This window comes from Falco biarmicus, chromosome 2 (genome assembly GCF_023638135.1).
Source record: "Falco biarmicus isolate bFalBia1 chromosome 2, bFalBia1.pri, whole genome shotgun sequence".
Lineage (NCBI taxonomy): Eukaryota > Metazoa > Chordata > Aves > Falconiformes > Falconidae > Falco > Falco biarmicus.
This window is the reverse complement of record NC_079289.1, coordinates 120,942,193-120,968,335: the sequence shown is the minus strand read 5'-3', so window position 1 is coordinate 120,968,335 and position 26,143 is coordinate 120,942,193. Positions and strand designations below refer to the sequence as shown.

The 26,143-nt window shown below is 39.9% G+C and overlaps 1 protein-coding gene across 1 annotated transcript in view; it reads left to right on the top strand.

Moving 5' to 3' along the window:
- The first annotated feature begins 5,394 nt into the window (after positions 1 to 5,394).
- ZPLD1 (zona pellucida like domain containing 1) overlaps positions 5,395 to 26,143 on the top strand; it is a 32,344-nt gene continuing 11,595 nt past the window's right edge. The window contains exons 1-6 of the mRNA XM_056329934.1: positions 5,395 to 5,845; positions 15,032 to 15,131; positions 15,659 to 15,772; positions 21,078 to 21,298; positions 24,373 to 24,554; positions 25,500 to 25,572. Coding sequence (XP_056185909.1) covers positions 15,667 to 15,772; positions 21,078 to 21,298; positions 24,373 to 24,554; positions 25,500 to 25,572 — 582 coding nt within the window. The 5' untranslated portion in view covers positions 5,395 to 5,845; positions 15,032 to 15,131; positions 15,659 to 15,666. The remainder of the gene's footprint in view (positions 5,846 to 15,031; positions 15,132 to 15,658; positions 15,773 to 21,077; positions 21,299 to 24,372; positions 24,555 to 25,499; positions 25,573 to 26,143) is intronic.

The window sequence follows — 26,143 nt, the reverse complement described above, 5'->3', positions numbered from 1 at the left end:
AAAACCAGAGAAGCTGAAGGAGTCTTGTGTGTATTTTTGAAACCAGTTCACAATTTACACCACATCCATTTCTCATTCAAGTTTACCACTGCTAATACTGAAACGTGTTGGTCCTTTGGTGTATGCTGTTGTATGCTAGTATGACTAACAGGGATTTATATATATATCCCAGTTCTATGGTCTATACCCAGATGAAACTGATGCCGGGGTTGTTTACAATCTGTTCAGGTCACGCTTTTGCCTTTGGTAAAACTCTGCATGAACTGGATTTGGGTTCTGTGTGATGTTTCAGTGTAAGTATAATTTCATGATAATTTTTCTCACTAGTACTCCATGTTCTGCTAACAGTTTGCATTAGAGGGATTTAAATTATAATTGCTTTGGCAAGATAGAAAGTGAACTAGTTGGTTCTGAGGTTGAATACTGTTCAGTTATTTAAAACTGGTACACACTCTCTCTAGATGCCAATAATGTAAATAGCCATGACAATTTTTAAGTCATGTGTTTGTCTCAGTATATTTGATTATAACTAGGGAGGAATTTCTCATGCAGCACTGATTTTTTTTTTTTTTTTTTAGATTTGTTTTTTCCTTGTGGCTACAGCAAACGTTGACTAGGTAGTAAGAATAATGTAAGTTGTTAATCTACATTAGCTGGGTTCTGAATCAAATCTGATCTTTCAGAAAAGAAACCTGGGTAGTAGTATGAATTCTTTATACCAAGGGGCTTAATGTGGGCTTAATGCTGAGAAATGGCTAGAGAAGCAAAAGTGTGGGGGTTTTCAAATGCAGATAAATCTAGATATGGGAAACACAAAGCAACCGGAGAGGGCTGGGGAGTGTTTGGAGACTTCCAAAATTTTTTTGTAAGAAGAACTGAAAGTACTAGTTAAGTCTGGTTGGAAAAGAGGCAGGTAAGAAGGGACATAATAGCTGTATATATGACAATAATGCCTAGGGAGAGATCCATGAGATCCCTCCCAAATATAAGCCTATATATGCCAATATATGTCCCAAATATAAGCAGACTTCTGTCAGGTTATTTTGTGGGAATGATTTGCATGTTTGTATTTTGTCAATGGAGGTTGTGCTTTTAAGCATTCCTTTCCCCCCCCCTGAACTTTTTTGGAACATTTCATGTAGAATTATATTCTAGACAAGGTATACAGCTCGATAAGCTACTGGCCTAATTGCATATAAGGCTTCCTCTGTCCCTAAACAATGGAAACGTGCTTTGTTGAATTGTTCCCTTAGATGGCTGTTCAGGCTGCAGAATTCATTTCACGGACCCTCTGGCAATCACTGTGTACCTTCAGAACTCATTCCCAAAATGGCAGAGTCCCTCTTAAGAGAGCAAAGCATTTCACTGCTGAACTGAGCATGGGAATTTCATACGACTTAAGAAACTGAAGAATGTTTTGTTTTGAAATAGCTTTGTTTCTCCTCTGTGCTTAAAAAGGCCAGCAACCTAGCTAAGCTTTGCAGAGTTTCACACTAATGGTAGGGTTCAGATATCGGCTTAAATTTGGTAAAAGCAAGTCTAGGATGTCTCAAGAGCTCTATACAAGAAGATAATAGTGATAAAAACATAAGGATCTTTTTTCCTGGTTAATGATAATGTCTATCTATTTTTTTGATTAAGAAAAATGTGAATCTGGTAAACTGAATTTATATCATGGGCAAATCAGCAGTAGAATTTGGCTGGTGTATGAACTGATTATTAATCTTGGACTTGCCCTTTTACCTGGAATTTGGTCTTTTCTAGTGAGTTTTCCTATCCTCTTGCAGCCACTTTGTCTCCTCACAGGTATTTAGGTGTCAGCAGCAAATAGTGGGCGAGCGAGGGTTTTCCAAGTCTGGGAGGAAAGGGGAGGATAAATGGTTTTGCTTATACATTGTGTCTTTCTATATGAAAAGAGAAAGCTCTTTAGGTGCCAATTGCTAAAACTTGTAATCAGACTGTGTCCAAAACTCTAAAATTAGTGTTTAGAAGACTCAGTTTGTCTGATCTCAAATAATACACAACATTGTGAGACAGGCAGAGGGATTTGTGGGGTGGAGACAGAATTTGAATTTGGAAATGAGCAAGGTGTCTTTTTGTCCTAATGAGGTACATTTGGAAAGCTCTTTATGTGATCAGTTTGTAGCACTGTGGTCTTATATTTGTTCTGGCCAGAATAATGGTTTGAAACCATACTGAAAGATTCCAAAACTATTGAATATTATTATACAGAGTGCAAATAATTTCTTTATGAATAAACTGTGTAAGATTAGAGAATCAAATAGCTGGGGGCACATTCCTTCAAGGATTAATGGTGAAATACTCAGGTTTGGTTTATGTTTCCATGTTAATGAATTCAGGGATTTCTTTTCACTTTAAATGTAAAGAGTAGATAAATAACACATTATATAGCAGTGGAATTACTGAATTCTTTATTATTTATAGAGAACTTGAAACAGAACCTTGGATTTCTTGGTTGCCTGCGGCATATCCTTCAGATCACTTCTAAGGACACTGTGATAGCAGTGAAGTGCCTGTTCCTACTAAGTACAGAGGTTTGTTGATTGCTTTCTATAAATAAAAGCAGTTAGTTACTGACAGAATGTGTTGGGGCTGTTTTCCCCCTCACCTATGGGGCTTTAATAGATTGAGGGGGGAACCACTGCACTCCCAGGCTGTGAAAGCTGTTTGAGTTTGGGAGCATCGAGCTAAACGCTCTTTCCCTGAGAAGCATATGATAAGAAAGGGGTATGTCAGCCGTGATTTTCATAGGGGTACATGATGTGACCTGCTGGCATGAAGGCTGCTCTTGCTGGCTACTGAGGGCTGAGACGCAGCTGCTGAGAGCTGTGCTGCAGCTTTTAACCTGCTTCTGCTCATGGGTGTGCAGGTGGAAGGGTGTTCGTCGCAGCCAAGCTGCTCCTACAGCTTGTTGGGAGAGCCACGTCTCCTGAAAGTGCGCAGCCACCTCTCCTGGGTGTGTAGCTGCTGAGGTGGCCAGCATCTTGAGTGAGTCTCAGGTTATTAGGACCTGTCTTGCAGCCTGGCGCTTTTTCTCCTTTATTTACTGAACAGCATAGTCTGCAGCAAGAGAAGGATGGGATGACAGCTGTAATGCTGGGCTAGGATTTCATTGAGTGCAGATCCCTATGGAGGGAAGGAACCCAGATGTTGCAGAACCTGTATTTGCCATCAGTGGAAAAGGTGAGAAATTGCACACAGTGTCTTAAGATGATTTGATGTTTTTAATATTCTCATCTGAAGACCGAAAGGCAAGGGATTACTTTTGATATTATAATTTTTTTAAATAATAAAATAAATCTAGGTTCCTATTTTTGAAACCTACTCAAAGGTAGACTGTGTCGTGGTTTAACCCCAGTTGGCAGTTAAGTACCATGCAGCTGCTTGCTTACTTCCCCATCCTCCCCCCAGTGGGATGGGGAGGAGAACTGGAAAAAGGTAAAACCTGTGAGTTGGGATGAGAACAGTCTAATAATTGAAATAAAGTAAATAATAGTAGTGAACAAGGAGGTAACAAAAAGAGAGAGAAATAAAACCCAAGAGAAACAAGGGATGCACAACACAAGGGCTCACCCCCGGCTGACCGATGCCCAGCCAGCCCCCCAGCAGCCATCGGCAGCCCCCGCCCAGCTCCCCCCAGGTTATATACTGGGCACGAGGTGCCCTGGTATGGACCAGCCCTTCGGCTGGTGCGGGGCAGCTGTGCTGGCTCTGCTCCCTCCCGGCTCCGTGTGCCCCCGCTCCCAGCAGAGCCTGGGCAGCCCGAGGGTCCCTGACTTGGGGTGAGCACTGCTTAGTGATAACTGAAAAAAACATTGAGTTATCAACATTATTCTCATACTAAATCCAAAACACAGTGCTGTACCAGCTAGTAGGAAGAAAATTAATTCTGTCCCAGCTGAAATCATGACACCTTGCTTTAATCGCTTGTTTAAGGACTCTTGTTTGTGAAGCTGGTATTACGCTGAGTTGTTCCATTGTGCATTTGTGTGACAAGGTATCAAACCTGTCTGAACACTTAAGATGAGGTGAAAGACTGGAATGTGTCATTGCTGCATATCTCTCGGTTTATCTTTTTATTAGTTCAAGGCTACCCTCGTCCAGACTGTATGACATTATTCATGTTATAAAGTTGGATTTATTTTTTGAGTCCTTACCCAGCCAAAGCAGCATTTATACTATAGGATATGTGCCTGGATAAAGGACTAGAAATCTGCAGAGGTAAGGAGCCCTCTGGTGCCTGATGACTTCAAGGTGTAACTCTTATGGAGTGGATCTTTTCTAGAGCAAAACTCCCGCTGGGAACAGCAAAAGCTCTGGATACCCTGAGTGAGGGGTCAGTGCTGGGCTCTCCTTGGTGGGTCTGGAGTGCTAGGTGGGGTCTGCTGTTCCCTGGTGCAGAGCATGAGGTTTGCGTGCAGGGGCTACTCCCTTTCAGCACTGGAAGGTGAAGTGGATCTTCCTCGGCTCTGCTGGAGCTGTGTGCCGTCTCCCACGCGTGGAGGTGACTAGCCTGGGGAGATGGCAGGAGCATCCCGCTGCCTCTGGAGAAACAGAGCAGGCAGGGGACAAGCAGACCCGTGAGCCCTGTGGGGTTCCTCAGGGATCTCCTTCACTAAGGCCTGATGCTTCAGTGTCAGAGGGAGGATCTGCTTTCTTCTGTCAGTGCCCTGCCACGGTAGGACCATGAGGGGGAGGGGGTCAGTGCATCATGTTGCTGCTGGCTCTGCCATGGCTGCTCTTTGGGGCCTGCCGGGGTTACCGTCAATCGCACAGTGTGCTCTGCAGCACTTTGATGTTTAAGAGGAGCTGGCCGAAGTGAAGGCAAAGCAGAGGCAGGGCTTTTCTGTTCTAAAAACTGCCCTAAGCCCCAAGAAATCCAGGCATCTCAAAGCCCTCTCTATGGTGCCTAAGCCTATAAACTACTGTTTTCCCTGGCAAAGGTGTAACGAAAGCTTCCAGGCATAGATGGTTGCAATAGAAACTGAAGAGAGGGGGCAAAAGGAGGCAGGAGGAAGAAAAAACCTAATGCAACAAAAGGGAGTAAAACACCTCCCCGCACCCCCCTCCAAATCCCAGAGATGGGGAAGTAGATATTGTGAAGCAGGTTTAGTTTCTAGCAGCTTGATCTTTGCCTTTGTGCGCACTTGGCTTTGTGTGCATTGATGTTCTGTTGGTAATTATCATTCTGTTGACACCTGTTTTCATGATGACACCCCTATATCACATTTTCATCACAGCGTGAAATGTCGCTCTTTTTGCTTTTGTTTTGTTTAGTACTATGAATTTAGCCCAGAATTGAAAAAAATAGACACTTCTCACAACACACAATGGGACATTGATAACCTTGCAGCTTAGTTACTGATCCTGTCTCAGTGCTTCCATGTCTCTCCTTCCTCCCACCCCTCTTTTTAAGCAAACAAGGTTTTCCCTCAACAAGCTGTTGACAGAATAATTTCTCCAGGTTGATTGTTTGCCCCACATGGTCCTCTGGAGATCTTCATACAACTGGAGAGAAGCAGATCAAAAGGCTGCAAGAAAAAAAGGCAGAGGACTGAAAAAAACCACCATAAAGATCCTGCTCAGGTTTCAGCCTGATGATGAACAGGCTTGTAAAGTATTCTGAGACCTGTCAAATTTTCCCATCTAAAATCCAGACCTATTTTAAAAAGAATTTTCATAATGAGTGTCTCTTTTCCCCCATCCACAGGCTCAGAGTATTTTCTGAAAAAGTTCTGCAGGGCAGAGGAGTTGAACAGTTGATCACATGCAGGAGCACAGGATAGATGGAGTACAGCTGACTCAACAGCTACAGGGGATCTGGGTAAGTGCCCACCATGTCAGCCAACTAGAACTTACTGAAGTACTGGTAAATGTCAAATTATTTGTTAATTTTTAAAGAAATTCTTACTTTATCACCTGTCAGACAAATTTAACCTCACTGGGAAATCTCAGTGGGAGTTTGTCGGGGAAGAAGTGTGCAGTAAATGGCTAATGAAAACATGAAGGCAAATTAGCATCCAACTGTGAAGAGAAGCAATATTTTTTTTCACAACTTAGCTTTTACCTAAAGTTACCCAAGCCAGACTCATGCTATTAATGTGACAGGAGGAAGGTTACAAACCCCTTGCAGTGCTGAGGCTATCAATGTATGTCAAACCCGCTCATGTGGCTTTCAGGAGGGAAACAATCAATTGCTTGAAGGAGACAATGTTATCCAACTTGTGGTGTCAGTCAGCCTGTTCCCACAATCACTGCATTAATGGGGAAAAATTTTGATAACTGAGACTTCTTATCTGGCTTCACTGCAATCAAATGGCATGAGTTTGCTGATTGGAAATTATGTTGTCTCTGGTCACAAAAGTGACTGGACATGATAATTGCACCAGTTTTGTTTATTTTTAAAGTAATAATAACAACAACGTATGCTTGAGTAAAGGATAGTGGGGGTTTGAAATCAGGTCTTCAGTTAAGCTGATGAACTGATACAGTCCAAATTGAGATAGCTTCTATAATTGCTTTGTGTACCAAAAACCTTTGTGTATGAAAAACTTTATCGTGGTCTAAGAGCAGCAGAAGATAGGGGCATTGGCCCTGCTTGCATGCTCTTGAGCAAAGGATGTTTTTACCGGTGCATGATATTTTGTTTTCTTTCAGCTAGGTCTTGAGCAGAACCTCTCAAGCTTGTTTTAGAGGTTGGCTTGAAAATGGCTTCAAACCTTGTTTTAAGTCCGAAATGGCTATGAGGAGGACTTGAAACACAGTGAAAGAAATATTGAACCATAACCGAACTTTTTCGATTTCATAATAAAAATATTTTTTCTTTTCCTTTTAAAATACAGATCTAGGAACGGTGTAAGTGTTCCGTCTGAATTCACAGTGTTTATGAAATCTGTGGTATTACGTACTTTCTTAGACCAAGATTTTATCAGCCTTATTTAATGCAAATTTGTTTAACTTTTAAGGATTGGATAAGGCTATACTGTACTGCAGCAGTATTCTACAACTTTACTGCTTAATTTCTGTTTCTAAAAGTAAGGAAATTGAAGTCGTCATGATGGCATAAAATGTTGCTGCTTTTTGTCAGAGAAGTCTTATTTTACTGGTAACTTTTCAAGCTACAAACAGATGGCTGCAGTATAATCTACTTGCTGGTGACATCAAGCATTATTTACTGAAGATTTATATTTATATTGCTCTCTTCAAAAGCATAAAAGGAGTAATTAAGTAGAATGATACTCATTTAGATCTTTATCTGCCCATGTGGCTGCAGGGCTCTGGGGGCAGGCGATAGGATTAAGAGCGACTCATCGCTAGATCAGTGTGTCTGAATCCAGACCGTGGTTAGAGGCAACTGAAGGCCATTATCGTGTGATGACTCTTCGGTGGCCTATATCAAATGATTTGATAGTTTCTGTAAATTTGCTAGCTGATGGAACCCCCATAATGATCAGTGGTCTGAGAAGGAAATCTGTAGACTGCATGTGCATGTGTTGAGAATGTGTTCCAGCCTAGGAACAACGTCTTCATTGCAGGATTTAGGGACGCTGTCGGTACGCTCCCCATACAGGGGACCCGATGCAACTGTTGCTTTTGTTTCAGTACAAGATGATCCTGGACTCTCTTTATTCTCGGCGATTTTCAGATTGCAATGTCTCCACTAAAAGTGAAAGAGGAACACAATGTAGAGCAGCTACAATGGAGCAAAATCAGCTTGTTTTTTCGCAGTATTGGGTTGATTAGCCAATGTCTTAAAAACACTCTGGTAGCATTCATTACGGCTACTTCTATATGTGATAGCCAGTCTGTAGGTGTGTGCGACACGGCTGGTGGTTACCTGATGGTCCTTGTAATTGGGCAATTTTAACTGCCAACTATAGAATTTTTTCTTGTTTATAATATTTTGTAGCTTCAGCGAGAAGTAGAAAATCCAAAATTATTTTTATTTCAGTTTTGTGCTGTGGGTAAGATATACAGTGTCTTTAATATGAAATCTGTTTTCGTAGCTTTATATTCTTGGCATTTCATGTTGAATCCACGAAAGTTGCACGAAATCTAACTTGTAACACACAAGATTAGAGAAATGCAGAGCTAAGCACAAAACCTCAAATTATGTGGATTTTAATGATTAAAAGGAGGAGGACTTTCTTTGTTAAGAACCTCCAAATTTGAGCTAAAATTATATTTTCAGATCACTGCAACAGTCTTCCAATCTTACAATGAATTTCCTTTCTTTTTTCTCAGGTCTCTTGCTGATGTCAAAGTTTTTCTGATGCAGTAGACAATATGAAGAGTGTGAAAGTGAGAGGAAAGGATAATTTGTCCAAAATTTTTTAATTCAGGTCCAAAGCTTTGACAATAAGTCACTTCCTTCAGACCCATTTTCCTCTCAAATTGCTTCTCACTGGCAACATTCTGCACTTCATATCTGCATGAATGTGCGGTGGGAAACAGTAGTTAATTCGTGCAGGTTGGAAGAACAGAATAGAAATCAGTCTTTCCCGTGAGGCTCAGGAGATGTGATTGTGTGCATTTTTATATCTGGAACGTTAAGCTGATTTGTGTTTTCACATTTTATTGAGGTATCTGCAAACCATGGAGTTGGAAACATCATTACAGACAGACTTAAACATTTTTAGCGTATCTATCAGATACATATTTAGGTACTTTGGTTGTACAATATGATGGGCATGATTTGGAAAACACTAGCATTTCCTTAAGTTGTTAAATGTCTGGAAGAGTTTTGGCTATATTTTCTGTGAAATGCAGGAAGAAGGATCTAAGTATCCCATTGAAGTTATCTTTGTGGGACAGTGAATCAGGTATTCTGGCAAAATTTAAAGTAAAATCCAACCGTTCATCACTAAGTGTAACTACAGCAAAATTAATATGGAACAGGGTCGGGGGCAATGTAGCATGTTTGAAGAATATTGGTATTTCACTAGTAGATGTAGGAAGAACTAGAATAGCTCTGATATTTAGCACAGAATAGCAGGTAAACTGTTGACTTCATGACTTCAACAGTCTTGGGTGAATAAGTTTAGCACTAGTAAGTCAAGATCTCTGGCTTGTTCAAGAAATAGTTGTTCAGGTTTTTTATGCTTTAACTGTATTTCCCTAGTAGTCTGTCTCCTTGGGAGGAGGTATTATGGGGTATTATGCTACTTTGTATAAATGTTTTGGAAATATTTCATACAGTCATTCTTCATTTGATCACTGTTTCTCTCCTTACCTTGTAAATATGCGGTTACCTTAGTTTCTTTTCAGACCAGACTGAAAAAATCAGTGCATCCAAGGATTTGTTGTAACAACGAACAGACATATACTAATGTACAGTGTTTAGAAGGTTATTATGAATGTTTTTAAGTGTTAAAATGCAGATATCTTTTTTTTACAGCTTCTTGGCAGTATGGTACGCTGATTAAATTTCCCTAGTCTTTAAGAAGGCAAAAAAGCCAGTCTCATCTGGAATTTTGCCTGTCCAAGGCTACGAGATGAAGCTCCAGATGGACCTATGCTAGTGTGTAACTCCTTAAGCACACCTTTTGCTGATTTTATAGGTTGAAGAGCACTGCATGGCTGTAAGGCTGCTATTTTTTACTCAACATGCACATTTAATTCTCACTACCAGTAATAAACTCACAAAACGCTGTGTCTTTGGGAACCAGATACAGGTTTTTAGCCTTTTGGTGTTCAGCAAGATTTAGAATGGTTATTTCGTTTCAGTTCATAAGTAAGTTATGTATTGCTTCCATATAAATATTTTTTATGGTCTTGAATTTCTGTTTTCCATGTAGTGTGTTGGTCAAAATTTGAAGTCTTTCAAGTCTAGTGATTTTGGTGTGGCTTTCTTTTGTGGAAAATTAATGTCTCTTTCTCAGTCCCTTTGGCTTCTTTATCCTGTGAAAGATGATATTGAAAAAGGACTAGAAAAAGTTTTTTTTTTTTCAAATGTAGAACCAAAGCAAAATCTTTATATATTGTTTTTAAATACTGTGCAAAAATTTGTTCCCCAGTCTTGTTTTTCTTGGACATTGCAGGCACCTGCTTGAGTACAAAACATCCTGGCATTTGAGACTTTAGCTATGAATTAGTCTTCATCAGGTAAAGCTCCTGTTTGGTTCTGGTGGAAGTTTGATTAAGGAGGGGCTCCAAGCTTTGACCCAACATTTAATTACAAAGCTGAATGTAGTATGGAACTAATTCAGGACTCTTGTTTTTAAATCTCAAGAACTGAGTGGAAATGTATGACTAGCAAATAAACACAGGTCAGTCTAGGACCAAATAATTGATGCTGAAGGCAACTCTGTGCCTGCCTATGTAAATGTTTATTGCGTGGTGTTTCTTGTGTAGTCTGCAACTGATCTTTGTGTTCTGAATAGCTATGAGAGAGATTATGTTGCCTTTTCAAAACAAAATTATTTTCCCATTTTATGGGGAAAAAAATAGCTGGTTTTGCATCTTCTAGGGTGCACTGATCTCTGATGTTCTTAGTTTTATTATTTCCTCATATGTTAAGTTATTTCATTTGTTGTATTTCTCTGCTGTGTGCCCTCAAATACTATGATTTTGGGAACATACAGCCTGTTCACAGGTTTAGCTCTGTCATCAGCTTTACTTCTCTATTTAGGAAGCTGCTGACCTTCAAGATACATATGTGTGCCTCTGTGTACGTATTTGTTGTCTATACATATGTGTATGCATGTCTCCATATATATATATATATATATATAGTCAGCTTTGCAGATTTTGCTTGGTGTCAGAAATGAGATGGTACTATGGATTCTGAAATCAGAGAAACCTGTAAGAAGAGTAATACTGTGTTTCAAAGTTTCAGCTCCAAAGATTATCCACAAGCAGAGGGAAATTTTGTAGTTGAAATGTGTCTTGACATTCTTTGCGTCTCAGATGCCCTTTTTTTTGTAGTAATCTTTTTGAAAAAAAGGCAATTAACACTGGTAGGCAGATACTGTAAAGATTCATGTCCTATTTTTATCTGCATCAGAAGAGCTAAGGAGGTAAAGTGGAAGACAGTAGTGAAAATGTGATCTGGATAATTCCTTACAATGGGATGTACAAGTTAAAAGGGAAAATTCCACTGAAGAACTTGATGTAGAGACATATCCTTCTGCTTTTGTTCACTGGTTTACTTTGAAGTGATGGCAAATCATGTAGTGCACATCTAGAAGCAGAGCAGCTCTGGAAGAGCTGGCAGCGGCACAGTTAACGTACATACCTCCCAACGATTCACAACTTGAGTGCAGATGTGGAAGCAAGTGTGGCAGTAAGATGGATGTAAACCAAAAAGAGGAACTACTTTGTCATGAGATGACTGAGAAGTACTCGTTGAACTATGAAATGATAATTTGAAAATATTTCTATGAGTAAATGTAGTAATGTTTCTGTTCCATTACTTGTAGAGAGCTAATGTACAAGTGCTAGAGAGCATTTAGGCAGTTACTAGGTATGTATGGAAACACTTAAAAATGTTCCACCAGCTGTATTATGTGCTTATCACATCTATAATTTTCTTTCAGAAGGTTTCATTTACTATTAACTGGTTTTCTGAAAGAATTATCCGGTCAGAAGGCATAACAATCACCATATTTTGCAGAACTGCCACACCCTGTGAATGAAAAATAGAGAACAAGCAGTAGATTATAGATTTTCTCATAAAATGCAGAACGAATATTTGAAATAAGTAATAGACTTAGAAGTCAGAAATGTCTCACAAATTACTTTCAATAAAAATGTAGGACTGAATCAGTGAATGCTGTTCACAATGGCAAATTGAAGATCTTTTTTGGAGAGGATGGCTGAAGAAGAGAAATGAATGTCAGGTGGTAAGAAGAAAGAAGAGGGAATCTAGATGGGTCCAAACCACTGCTTCTTCATGAAACTAAATTCCTAAACTGACTGCAAAATGGCTTTTCTTTAAATCGTTACACCATAAAAACATCTTTACCTTGAAATTTTGTGTGGGTTTTCTGACATGGTGAGGTTTATTAAAGCAGGGATAAGGACTTTGTAAAATGGTAACAAGTCGAGGGCGGCATGTCACAGCCCTTACTGCTTTGTACGCTCGGTGACAGGCAGCATGGAGCAGCAGGACCTGCAGTTGTGGCCCGGTGCTGAATACGTAGACAGCTCTGGTTCAGCAGGGATTCATACCCTGACTATTTCAGCATTCTGGAAGTTTACTCTGTTTTTCACATTGAAACCTGGATATGTTGGGCTGTTTTTCCTTTGGACTGATGGTTTTAGAAATCTAGGTGAACCATGGGTTTGCAATGATGTAACTAACCATGTTTGGTAGGTCTTTAAATCCCTGGCCATCTCTTTGACTGTACCTGGCCTTTAAAGCCTTTTCGTTCCAGTAATGCTTCAGAGTTGTCACGTGAACTTCTTGTGTTAATGGAAGTCCTGCACACGGATTTTTACCTTCACCCCCAAGTCAAGGGAAAGAACAATTTCCTTGCTAAATAGAAGATACCAGACCTTGTTTGGGAGAGATCCTTAGGTGGCCAGGTGGAGGCAGGAACGTTTGGAATTAAAACTATTTAAGTGACTACGACAGGATTTTTTTGAGGCGATTTGGGCATTTCAGTGAGACTAAGCACTACACTGAATGCCAGCAACAAAACATGGTAAATGATACAAACATTAAGAGCCTTGAAGATGCTCAGCCGAGAAAACTGCAGATGTCTGAAGAACATAAAACTCTCAGAACATCAGTGAAACCTGGTATGAGTTTGTCAGTTAAGACTTTCATGGATAGAAGGGATCACGTTTCCCTTGCAGTATGTGTTGGCATCTTTGGAATCAGGAAAGCCATGTATGTTTGCTGCTAGACCAACAAAGCACTTTTTTTGGAAAGCACAGAATGCTGTATTCCTTGAAAGGGCTTAAAGGATTGCATACTAAGTTGAAGAAAAAAATAGATATCTTCCACATGAATTTGTTAGTTCCTGGATTATAAATCACCCTACTCCTGACACTTGCATGCTACCTTCCTTTTTTGTACATGGAATTTTCACTTCATATTCATGTACAGTGAATAAGATTATGATGTTTTTGTTACTATTTTGATAAAAGTTTTATGCTTCTTTAATTGGATGCAGTGTTCAGCAATATCAGTTTAGGTAAATCTTTTGGTTAGGATGCCTTATACAGTTGGGGGACTGAAGTTTTAGGAATTTCTGTTGACAAATAAATTGCCAGAGGCTTTTAAGAAAAGGCTGGAAAAGCAGGAATGTCTGCTTGATTCTTGCTGGGGTGGGCAGATAGGTGAGAGTGCCCTCTCAGGGTGCTTCTTAGCACTGTAATTTTCTTAAGAAACGAAAAATAATGCATGTTCCTAACTTATTTAACTGAAATCAGCAGTAGTCAGCTCAGCTGGTAATGTGGATCTGCATGTTGATCCATATGCAGTTAAGTCAATAGCCAGAAAGCAAGTAGGACATTATCTGACTTGTTCTGAATACAGATAGAGAACTAATGCTATAAATACCTAATGTCTTAATTCAGCTTCGTTCCCTGGCAATCATCTCTCCTTTCTCTGAAACACAGCAGCAGAAGTTAAGTTTAATAATTAAAATTTTAGAATTTATTGTAAGTACTGCTTTTCATCTAAAATAATAGCTACAGCTTTGTCAGTGTCATCTTTCATTAAATTCTCTTCAAACTTTTTTTTTGGTAGCAAAAAATACTGTGGCAGTTAGAAAATTGAAGTCAGATTTAGATCTTGGTAAATTGCCCTTGATTTATACCATTGTAACGGACATCAGAAACCAGCTCATACACAACAGAACAGTAATAGCCACTTTATTGATGTAACTGTTGTACAAGCAGAGGTAAGGCTCCAGTATGCTGGAGAAATGCCAATTTCCCAAAGGAAAAAAAATATTTTAAAGTGTGAGTTTTCATAGTAAACAAACAAACAAAGCACCACCTTACTTCTCCATCTGAGAGTAATGGAGAGGGTGAGGAGATCACAAAAATACAGAGGTTTCATAGCAACCCAGTCAGAAATTTTGTTTTCTTTCCTATGTTTTTACAGTTCTTCATCAGTGATAGCTGCGAGCACTGTCAGCCTCCACAGGGATCTAATGGAAAAGAAGTGGAGGGTCAAACAGTGCTTTCATTTAGAGTTTTGTATCCACCTGAAACTAAAAGGAGGTTGCATCGTTGTTACAGGTCACACTTGGAGGAAGTTGTGCAGAACTTGCTAGCAAAACTGCTTTTGGGTGTGACAGCAAAAGTTATACCTGACTTACAAAACATGCCTGCTGAGCGGGAAAATGGTGTTTCCTAATTCTCCATTTTTGTTCCATCTACTTCCAAGCAGAATTACACAGGAGTGAATGGCCAGACATTTGGACATGCCTTTGACTTTGGTAGGGTCTAGCTCACTGTTTTCTTGTAGTTGGGTTCTTTGCTGACAAAGAGCACTTGGGAGTCTCCTCTGTGGGCCTGTCTTTCAACACAAGGCTTTAAATCCCAGTTTGTGGTGAGCCTGGTTTGAAAACTAGTGGAAGCCTTTCTATTAGTTTGAGCAGACTTTGGCTCAGACCCTGTGGAGCCGCGGAGGACCCAGCTGAGTGAGGCTTTGTCTCAAATGTTCTTGTCAGGTGCTATTGCCAGCTCTTCTCAGCAATGCGTGACGGCCACTTGCCATGCCAGATGTGGCTGCATTTAGGTGTGCTGCCTCTGTGGAGTTTACAAATGTTCTTTGATGTCCATTTGGAGAAAGGTGATGGTCAGCATTTCTATAGTCTTGGACAAAGCAAGCCTCCTAATTCTTAGAATTGCTCTGTTTCTGTCTAGGCAAATGGAAAGCATTGCCCCATTTAAGGTCCACATCAGCAGAGATATAAGATTACAAAATCCTATAAATAAAAAGTATCAGTAACACATGGATTCATGAACAAAGATATCATTATTTTGGGATACTTTTGACAAAAACATGAATAAAATGGTTTGTTTTTTTTTTTTTTTGCTTTTCTCCCAGGAGGAATAATTACTCAAGGCACTAGAAATGCATGTGCTCTGATCTCTTGGTCTGGTTGGCAGATACAATTCAAGTAGATGCAAGCATCTGTGCCAGATCTGTACGTAAGCTCAATGCAACTGCATGCATGCTTCAAAGAACGTATTTTTGGTAAATAGATATGAACTGATATTTGTTCTAGGACCTTGAGCCCTAGAATTGCTTAGCCAGTCATTTTCCTGTATGGTTTTCAAGGACTTGGCTAAAACAAAACCATAGTTCAAAGATGCCTGTCTCAAAGAATTTTTACACTGAAATGTCAAAAAAGGTGTTGGGGTTAAAATATCTAAAGCAATCCTAATCTATTGGTATATTTTAGGGATATTTTTTTCTTTTTTTTTATTCATTCTTGAGTACCTTTTTTGCCACAAGTTATGATTAAAAACTGTAGAAGTTAGTAGAAATTACACATTACTCAGAAGCAGAGAAACGGGCCCTGCTGCCTGTGGCCTCTTTCCCATAAGCTTGTGAGCTTTATCCCCAGTTCCTTTGCTGGAGACTGTCACCTCCTGAGCAGTTAAATGTCTGCAGTAAGCATCTTTAATGCCATGAACAGATGTGTGTAATAACTACCTAATGTTTTGCTAGGTTTTGCAATGGAACAGGTATGGTTACTGCTCCTGCTGACGATTAAAGTGCTCTCAGTGACTGCTCAGTTCAATGGATACAACTGTGATGCTAACCTCCATAGCAGGTTTCCTGGTAAGTATTTAATAGACTTTTTTTTCTAATGGCTTCTTTATTGTCTTGGATCAAAGCAGTGCTTATTTTTAAATACAGAGCTTTAAATCTGCTTAAAGCCTGCGGGTAGGACTCCACATTAAGTGAGTGTTAACAATCTCGGTGACAATGAAACTCCTCTAATGTTGCACTTTACTTTCTTTTTAATTGCACAATGGGTCAAATTCAGCGTAGTAATGAACACAGCTCCCCTAGCATCAGTGGGGTTTGACCTGCTTTTGCCAGAGCTCTATCCTGTCCAAGGAATTCACCAGTGGTCATGTTGTAAATGTTCTCCACAGATTTGAGAGTCTGAAACTTCTGACTAGGTTTTCTTTCATGTTTTATCTGGATAAGAGATTTATAATTATGTCCTTTTAGTGAAATAAATATATATCTATTTCTGAGCAAGATGACGTTGATGGCAAAATTTAGTGCCTCACTTCAACATTAAGTGCTTGGTTAGGGACAGGTGAAGCAATGGGTTGTATGTATGTATGATGTACATTTGTGCCTCTGAGGAAATGGGAGTTGTTGTTTTGGGGACAATCAGATGTCTGGAGCTGTTAATACAATGAGAAATAGAAACGAAACTTCAGTCTTAGTGTCATGTGTATCAGGGTGTACTCGGCTAAAGAATGCTTTTAGTCTCTGTTACATTGGTTATCCTTCCTGCCTCAGTTGTTTCTTAGAATAATAATAAAAAATGCTGTGAATACTGGCTTGCTCACATCTGTTTCTGAGGTAGCAATTGAATTTAGCGGTATTGTGATGAACTCTTGGTATGCTATTATGCTGTAATATCTTTCAGTGTTGTTGCTTTCTGAATAAAAATAGTTTTGATTTTTTTCAGGAAGGATCAACTCTTTTATTAAACTTAAGTCAGCAGAAAGGCTACAGCCTGTGTAGTTTCCTGTGTTACCACCACGCTGCTAGGCACTTTCTTGACATAAAAACCAACAGTGGGGTTGATCCTTGTCCACTTAAGCAATGTGAATATGAAGAGCAGAGAAATAAGACCTGCAAAGATAAACAAACTCGTTGTCTCCATCCCTGAAAAAATCACCGTATAACCAAGTATTTCACAAAGTACTTGATTTTCCCCTTCTTAGGTAAAAGTTTTACAGCCTTGTCTAGTGTGGGTGAGTTGTGCCCACCTGCCTCAGATCTACCTTTTGTAGTTTTTCATGTAATTGTTTTCTGTTTCAGGCTTCTTGGCAAGATTGCAACAGCTGCAGGGAAGTTTAGATTCCTATTCCTGTGCTTTTTAAATTTTTCTGTGGTCATTTTTTGCACCAGCCCTTTGCCAAGGTTTTATATTTGCAATGCAATACCTGTGAATTGAATCCAGTTCTTACTGTGGGTATTTAGGGGCCTCTTGCAGTTCTGCCTCATAAAAAAAGGGTCATCTCAGATTCTATGTCTGCCAAAACTCAGGGACTCAGGAGAAAATCTGTTTAGATTACAAGTAAACAGATTTTTTTTTTTTTTTCAAAAGTAGACGCTAATCACTCCTCACTGCCTGTAGGAGCTGAGAGTAGAGTCCTGCTCTTTCTTGTTTGTGATCTTGGGCAGTAAAGATTCAAAGGTTGGAATTTAATCAACAGTTTTAGTGCTGAGTTTGAGAGCTGGGAAAGAAAAATGATTCTGCTTGTTAGTTGTGCATTTGAGATGGAGGTAAAAACCAGAAAACCCTTTTGTCCCCAAATTTGACATGCGCTATTTTCAGTAATGCAGAAGAGAGCGCTGTGTAACGGGCTGGGGCCAAGGGGGGGCGGTGGGGCTGAGGGGGGCTGATGGGGCTCAGTTTGCTGGGTTCAAGAGCCCCAGAAGAAGGGGGTGAAGAGCCTCTGCCTGGAGAAGGGGCTCGCTCTCGGCACACTTGCTTCCCCAGCACTTGGCTCAGGCTGTGGTTTTGAGGGTGCTGGCTTCACTGTCTTCAGAGTTCAAGCATAAAGAGAGTGGTGGGAGGTCAAAAAAAAAAGGAGAACGTTTCAAACCAAGTCTCTCTCCAGGCTGAGATCCTGCTCACAGAGCCTGGTTATGGACACGCTTTCTTCTTGTTCCTTATTCATTCCACAGAAGAGATCTTCGTTGTTGTCAGCTGAAATTCCAAACATGGGGCAAGAATGGACTTTGTTGCGGAGGTCTGTGGAGTGCACATCAGAGAAGCTGTTGGGTTTTGAAATTGTCTGCTTTTTTTCTTTAAACGTTGTGGAGAGCAGAAGTCATCTTCAGCAAAGACAAGAAATTAAGCCTTCCTAAAGGAACCTTGGAGTTCATCCATTTTTCATTTGTTTGTGCTCTTATCATTCATTGCTTAGGTGCCTTCTTGCATAGGGATGGTGCTGCATAAATAGGGTGATAAATAATCAGGGAGGACTTTATTTTTCCTGCAGTTTGCAGGTTTGTTTTAGAGCGTAGGATTGCAATAGTCAGCAACGATGAAGGAAAAAAAGAACCATATTTGGTAGATTGAAAATTCTGTGACTCTTTATACCGAAAGCTAGACATATTCAAGAGAGCATGTAATAAGGCTAGATCCTGCCATCCTTCAGTTACCTGGAGGAGGAAAAGCTTTGGTTCTGCATTGCAGTAAAGCACAGCTTTTAGAAGGCTTTTGGGGGAGGGAGCCATAGCAGTCTGGCTCTCTACAGATGGGAAACACGGTGTTGATTCAGGGGGCTCTTGCTGTAAGTGCATACTGGGAGCTTGAAAGCTAAGAAAATATCGCAGCTTTTTCACAGACACTATGCATTTTAATTCACTATCAAAGCAGCGATTTGATCAAAGAGGAGGCTCATTGCAGAGAACCTGGTTTTGAACCGTAAGTGTCTTTGCACGCCTCTTCTGGTGGAATGACTTTTGTGAACAGTGCCTGGTGGCAAACCCTGGTCCTCGGCCGGCTTTTCACTGCCTGCCCTGGGTGGGTCTGGGCAGCTGTGGAAGGTACCGGAGCAGAACTGGGCAGTGGAGCTGTCGGCGTTTGGCTCTAGTTGCCAGGAGTCTGTCCTTGATTCAGGACAGTCTCTGTTACTGTAGTACCTCTGTACTTGTTGAGCTGTACTCTGGGGTGTGACCCCCTGTGAGTACTGCTGACTGTGGGTCGCTTGTGTGACCTGAGTCAGAAGCCACGTGGCTTGCCTGGGTAGGAGCTCTGTGGCAGAGCGCATTGTATTTAATGCCCCATCAGTGGGTGGCGTAACCTTCAAACCATTGCTCCTCTCTTACGCAGAAAACCAGAAGCTTTTACTGCAGGAATGCAAATATCTTTTTTGTGTTGTTGTTGTGGTTTTTTTGTTTGGTTTTTTTTTTGTTTAAACTTATATAGGAATAATGTTTACCTTTTTAAATTGACAAGAAATGAGCTAGATGTTTAGTGTCTAAAGGGGCATTAGATCTGTTTGCATGTGGTTTCAGCTTAATTTCTGAACAAATAATGTTGTTTTAATTCCAGAATAGACTAATTTGGCACCAATACTTCCTTGTAAAGTAGTGGGCAGAAGAGGTTCGCTCTGGAAAGGTTGTTTACCTTCCTGCATAGCACAAAGGTTGTTTTTGTACTGTATGGCCTCATTTTCCTTAGTGTCAAATGAGAATTTTGCAAGCGGTAATGGTACCTTAACAGGTAAAGTAATATCCTGCGTTTTAAAAGGCTTGAAGTGAGTTATAAAATTAACTGAGCTACTTTATATTACATCCTGCAATTTGTTACAATCTAACTGTTTGTGCATTGGTCCAAGTAAATGTAAAGGCACACTCTGCCATTTGCCTTTTTGTACTGTTCCCTCTACCTTAGTATAGCCATTAAATGGATCATAACAGTCCTCAAGTAGGGAAAAACAAGGCATGCTTCTTCTCGATCTCTGTACATTATAGTAGTGGAATTATGTGTATGTACAAACTGGGAGAATTTCATGCCAAATCACTTAAACTCTGGTCTTGCCTCCAGTACCTTTCTGCCCAAATTTACACCCGGTGAGTAGCACTTATCACTGCATTATCTCAGGACTGAGTTTAGCCTGTTATTTCCTGCACTTGATTGTTTTGGCTTTAAAGCCACCATTAAAGCTGTCTAAATTAAACTGCTTGTGCTCCTGTACCACGGGGGAAGAGCTAGTTCATTGTAATGGAGATTTCATTTCCTCTCTGTTGTGACAATGCAGTGAAACAATTCATTTCAGCAGGCTTAATGGTATAGTATTGACTGAAGTTGTTCTGCAATTTTTAATAGTACTTAATCTTTAAGTAGATGTAACAAATGAGTTGTTATATAAAGGAGTAATGTCTATGTTTAACACGATGCAGTATGTCTTTTTGTAAAGTACTAGGGGGGAAAAAGGCCAAAATATCCCCCCAGTCATCTACAGGCAGAGAAGAGCTTATAGAAAAGCTATATTATCGCTCCAAAGCGAAACAAGCTGTTGCTTGTGCCTATATCCTAACCCGATGCTTTTCCATTCAAGTACATAAAAATCTTCAGAACTCTTGAATAAAAGGTCAAATTCATCCAAGAAGGTTTTTTTGGTGTGCAAAAATTGATCAGTTGTAACAATTTGCTGTTTTCTGGGTCTTTTGTATTGTCATAATGTACAGAATGAAAGATTGCAAGACACTTTGTAGTATTGATCATTGTCTTTCAAGAGCCAACTGATTTTTCATTAAAGCTAAAGTTGATGGGTTTTGGAGGGGAAAAAAAAAAAAGCCAACAAAAAACCCCCAACCAACCCAGCTTTAAAAATACCATAATAAATTGCTTTTCTTGGCTGTTGATTGTACTTCAAAGTCCGCACAGGCTGAGGCTGTGGTCTCATACCAACTGGACTCGGACATCCTCAGAGAAATGCACCTGACTTCCAGGCCGGAGTGGCTGGAAGGCACAGCTCGCCTCCTGAGTTTCTCAAAATTGCTGGAAATTTCTGTTCCGTAAGGGGGTTCTTTAGTCAGGCTCCAAACACTTAACCCTTTGCTGGTTTCCAATTGGTTGCAATGCTTTGGTTTATGAATGTGCTACTAAATGGGGAATTTTAGAACAGTGGTTTTGCTGCATGGTAGACTACATTACTATATTAATTCTCGTTTTTTCCTCACTGAAGTTGTGGAGTCAAGCCTGTTCTTCAAGTACAATGCAATTCTGACCTTTGTATTCCAATATTTTGCAGTGACTAGGGTCTAAAAATTGATTTGATCAGAAGTTACAACACTAGTCTAACTGGTACAGTTAATTATATGGTGATTAGTTAAAATACATCTTCTTACTATGTCTTGCCCTATATTTTTCTTGCAGCTGAACGAGATATCAATGTTTTCTGTGGCGTACAGACAATTACTATGAAGATAAATTTTTGCACAGTTCTTTTCTCTGGTTATTCTGAGACAGATCTGGCATTGAATGGGAAACATGGGGATGCCCACTGCAGGGGTTTCATCAATAACAACACCTTTCCAGCAGTGGTCATTTTCATCATCAATCTGAGTACTTTGGAATCCTGTGGAAACACTTTAGTGGTAAGACGAAGTCAAAGTGAAATTGGAGCGTGGCTTTTTATGCATGGGATGAAGTGAATGGCCTTGACAGCATTATGTCTTTTACAAATAATGTTTGCTTTGTCTTCCCCAGTTAGCAATACATTACATATTTCAAAGAAAACCAGGGAAGGCTGGTAATTTATAATCTTGATTACTAATGAGAAAACGTGGTGGGACACACATTTGTCCTCTGATTAGAATGTATATTTTTAACTTTAATTTTTTTCAGTAGAAAAATGAGGGATTTTATTCCAGACCATTTTCAAAACTTTTGCTGAACATGCCTTAAATTTTGCTGAAACTTTTCAAATACCCACTTGGAAAATGAAAGTAAAATATTTTTAAGAGTGGGTTAGATAGCGGGAGAGTTAGTCTGGGTACCTACTTCTGTGCTTTCATGAGAGGGGCTTGCTGACCGATCCTACATGTTCTGTGATAAGGCAGTGTCTTCAGGCTGGATGTCACAGGGCCCAAGCCACAGTAAACACCTCTGCGAGCTCTGCTGTGAGCTGTTGCACCTTCTTGGAAGATCTCTGCTCCGTATGGGACTGCCTGGCAACAAACTGAAGTTTTCAAGCAAATTTTGAATGTTTGAGAGACCCAAAAAAAGGAAAGAATGGCTGTTTAAGCTATGCACTCAATTCTTGGTGAAAAAGTCAAGTTGTGGGACTGGAGTTCAGATTGGCATGTTCATCTCTGATCACTTACTGCACGGCCACTCTGCAATTTTTTTGCAGTTTTGCCTGATGGTGTGACTTTAGTGTCTACATTTTATGTTGCTGTTTCAGGCATGTGTAGTGCATGTTTTTGTACGGCTAGTGACTAATTCTAATCCTTAGCTGTGGGTGAGTTTTTGGAACCAGAATCTGATCCAGCAGCTGATTTGTGCCAGTATAATTTCATTTTTGTCAATGAAGCTATCCCAGTCTGAATGGGGAGAGAGGGAAGTCAGGTCTCAAACCTCCTAAACCAAGGAAGAAGAATGGTACAGGTTGTGTGTATGTTACGTTGTACAAACAGCGATCGATGACTTAAAGTGTCTACAAATAACTTAATACGTTTTTACACTTGGTTTTTTTTTTATTTTTGAGGCTTATATTCTATCTGCAATTTGTACTTGCGCTTCATGATACCTGTCAGTTTTTATAACAAACACATTGTTTTGTTGCTAATAATTTTGCAAAACTGGGCTGAAATATTTGATATGCTCTCTGACCTATTTGCCTCAGGCTGAGCTTTCTTTTAAAATTTCAACAAAAAAGTCCAAGTTCAAGATTCTCTTTTCCTATTTTCCATGAAAAGCCGTAGCACCTCAGTGACTTGCAGTAGAATTTGCCAGGAAGCAACTTTTTCCTGTTCCTGTGGAGTCGGTCACATTGTAAACTCCCTGACCTTGCTATTTGATTGTAACTGTAAAAGCTTGATGTTTTTTAATAAAAAAACCCCCCAAACCAGCCTGGTAAGTCCAAATAATTTGAGCTCCCCATGAAGCCCCCTACAAGGCTGCACAGGATACAAAGACAAAGTAGCATCTGCTAAAAATATAACCCAAAATTGCCCTCACCCCCTCTTGGTTTACACATGCTGTGCCACCAACAAAGAGGATAAAGTAGCAGAGAGCATTTCTTGTGTTCCCCACACTGGAGTAGTACAATCCCGTGCATTTCTTGGCTGTGTTTCACAACAAAGACATTCAAACTCATTTTCAATAAAAGGAAAGGCAACCGTTCCGGCAGAACTCAGGTGAAACCCAGTTCTGTCCGTAAGGCGGCTGATGCCACTTTTTATTTTTTGGTGGTGGGGTGGTGAGGAAGCTGAACAGAACTGTAGCTGGCTATTACACCTTAGTGCTCTAGCCTAAGTTTTTTAGGCAAGCAGTAGATCCTAGAAAATTTGATTTTCATAATTTTCCTGCTCTTTAGCAAGTGATTAGCTATAGTACTGGCAAAGGGCATGGCTGCATTTGTCTTCTAGCTGTTTTTCTGTAGCCAAAGAAATCAAAATACCTGCTGTCTATTCCGTGCTACTTAATGCAAAATGTTACAACTCATGTGCACCTCAGGATGATTCTTCTGTAATGAAAAGCCTTTTTAAGAAGCTGTATATTCTAAAGCTATTGAAACCATCTGTTTTGCTAATACAGTTATAGGAAAGAAATGCGTCAGTGGAAGTCCAGTGCCGTGTTAATTTGCCTTACTCTGTGTGTGCCTACTGAGACAGTCATTTGTGACATTTATCTGCTGTTTTCAAACCACCCCCTTATTCAGATCAGTAGCTACAGATGGAGTGGGGCTGGGATACTACCAGGAGGAAAGAGTGTCCTTCGGTTTTCTGGAAAGCTGCTTGTTATTGCTGCCTCTGCACACTCTGTGAGCCTGAGCAGCACAGGATAGCATGTGTCCAGGGACTGAATTAAGGTTGCATTGGCATTAAGATTGTATTACTTTTCAGCTTTTGTGTTTCTGACAGTGTTTCTTTCCACATAATTTATAATTCAGGTTTAAAGATGTGTAATGTGAACAAAACCACAGACACAGAGCTCAGCTATTTGGCTTGTATCTGCTTATAAAATACATCGGTTTTGATGTGTCAAAAAACAAAGCTCAAGAGTGATAGAATATTGTTTCTGTTAATGAAATTGCCTGTGTATTGGCTTTATTATTGCATATGGAAGCTCATTTTAAGCTAGTATTTTTTTAGCTGTAATAGAAAAGTTCCTTCAGCTTTTCCCAGTAAGTCATGTGAATTCATCGAGAATGCTTAGAAAAAAAGTACCTACCAAAAAAAAAAAAAAAAAAAAAGCATCCAGGATTCATCATTTTTTATTAGATGTTGTTCAAGTCTGTATTTTGAGAACAGGGATATTGCTTGTGAACTCTAGATGCATGATTCTGGGGAGATGAAAAACAGAACACAGGGAACATGGTATTAAATGAAATTAATTTTTAAAGGGTTTTCTGAAGATATTTCTGGGTAAATTATGTCCTTAAGCATTTTTTTTTTCTTCTATAGTTAACTTTCTGGTAATAGTCCTTTTCTGTCTCCCTCAATAGGTATCCTCAGCTCGAGGTGTCAATGCCTATGGAAATACCTCAGTGGTACAGATAGGTAACGTGTCAGGCTATATTGATACGCCAGACCCACCAACGATTATCAGCTATTTGCCTGGGCTTTTGTACAAATTTAGCTGTAGCTATCCGCTGGAGTACTTGGTTAACAACACCCAGCTTGCTTCGTAAGTGTGCTTTTCATTTCTGTGTTTCATTCCCATGTTTGTGTAAGCCCATTATGTATGTGTGTATATGCATGCACACCTAAATATATGCATATCCTAGCAGTACTGTCAACAGTAATTTTCAGCTGTGCAAGAAAGTATGGGGAGATGGAAAAAGCACTGAAAGAAGAAGGGATGCAAAGGAAAAGAAAATTCTGCAGCATCATTGTATGAGATAACATAGTTTATGAAGAGAGCCCTAGATAATGTAAAAAAAGCTTCCCTTAAAATTCAGGTGTTCTGATGACAAAATGATAGCAGGAAAAAAAAAAAGAAAAAAGAAATTCTTCATTTGCCTTTGCTGTCCTCGCTGGCAGCTATTCAGTTTCTAATTTGACAAGATAAACACTGCTTGGGTTAGATACTGGTGCTTCTGTGCCAAGAAGGCTGCACAGTTCAGTCCACTGCAGTGCTCCAGTGCGGCGTGGTATGTAATGGGCTCACCAAGAACTGCTAACAGCACACTGCTGTATCAACACCACTGCCAGTCTGGGCTACTGGAAGGGGTCCCTGCCCATGGGAGGGGCGTTGGAACAAGATGATCTTTAAGATCCCTTCAAACCCAAACCATTCTGTGATTCTCTGAGTATAGAGTGCAAGAGAAAATTATTTCCACGAGTAAACCTTGTACATCATGAAAAGTAGTTCCCTTTTTGTCACTTCGCCTCTCTGCTAATTATTTTTCTGATTGATGTTTTCAACAATATCCATTACTTTCTGCATAGTTGAGGTTCTGTCAGTGTTTCTACTATAAATTCCAATTTCTGAAGTTTATAACCCAAATGCATAAATTAACTCCTTCTGACATGCCTCATTGAGTTTTTAATGATAAAAACCTGAAGTATGTAAACACAAAAATAAGATATCTTTCTTCATGATGGTTTTTGATTTCTGGTTCTGTTGTAGGTCATCAGCTGCTATTTCTGTAAGAGAGAACAATGGTACATTTATCAGCACTTTGAATTTGTTGCTTTACAATGTGAGTATAAAACACAGTAGTATGACCTGGACTAAACTGATCTCTGCACTATGCGGGTACAAGCTGGATTAGCAGAGCAAAGTGTAGACTCGTTTTCATTATTTGCTGTTCCTTTCCCACTCCTCCCGTGAGCCAGGCCGTCCATCTGGGCACCTTCCATCCCTGAGTTCCCTTGTCCTTGTTTACATCCACCTGTTGTCTCGTATGTGTGTGGCTGGTCTTTGAGGACACACAGTCTTTGTCCTGTATGTATGCTGTTCCTCAAGGCACAGCTCTGGCCGTCAGGTTGTAGTGCCACGTCACTAATCAGGTGTAATAACAATCATACTCAGGAGTACACGCTGTGTTATCACTGACTATGTTTATGTGCATGTGTGTGTACTTACTGCTATTTGTGTGTGTATATGTGTATAGGTACATTGTGCTGATACAGAGAGTACTCTATAGAATATTCCAGATATAAAATATTTCAGACCTATTCCCTTAGCAATAAACTGCAGTGCTTTTGCAGGGGTATTTTTATGTTCAAGCCTCATCAGAGTGCTTTGATCATCTGTTAATTGTAGTGAGG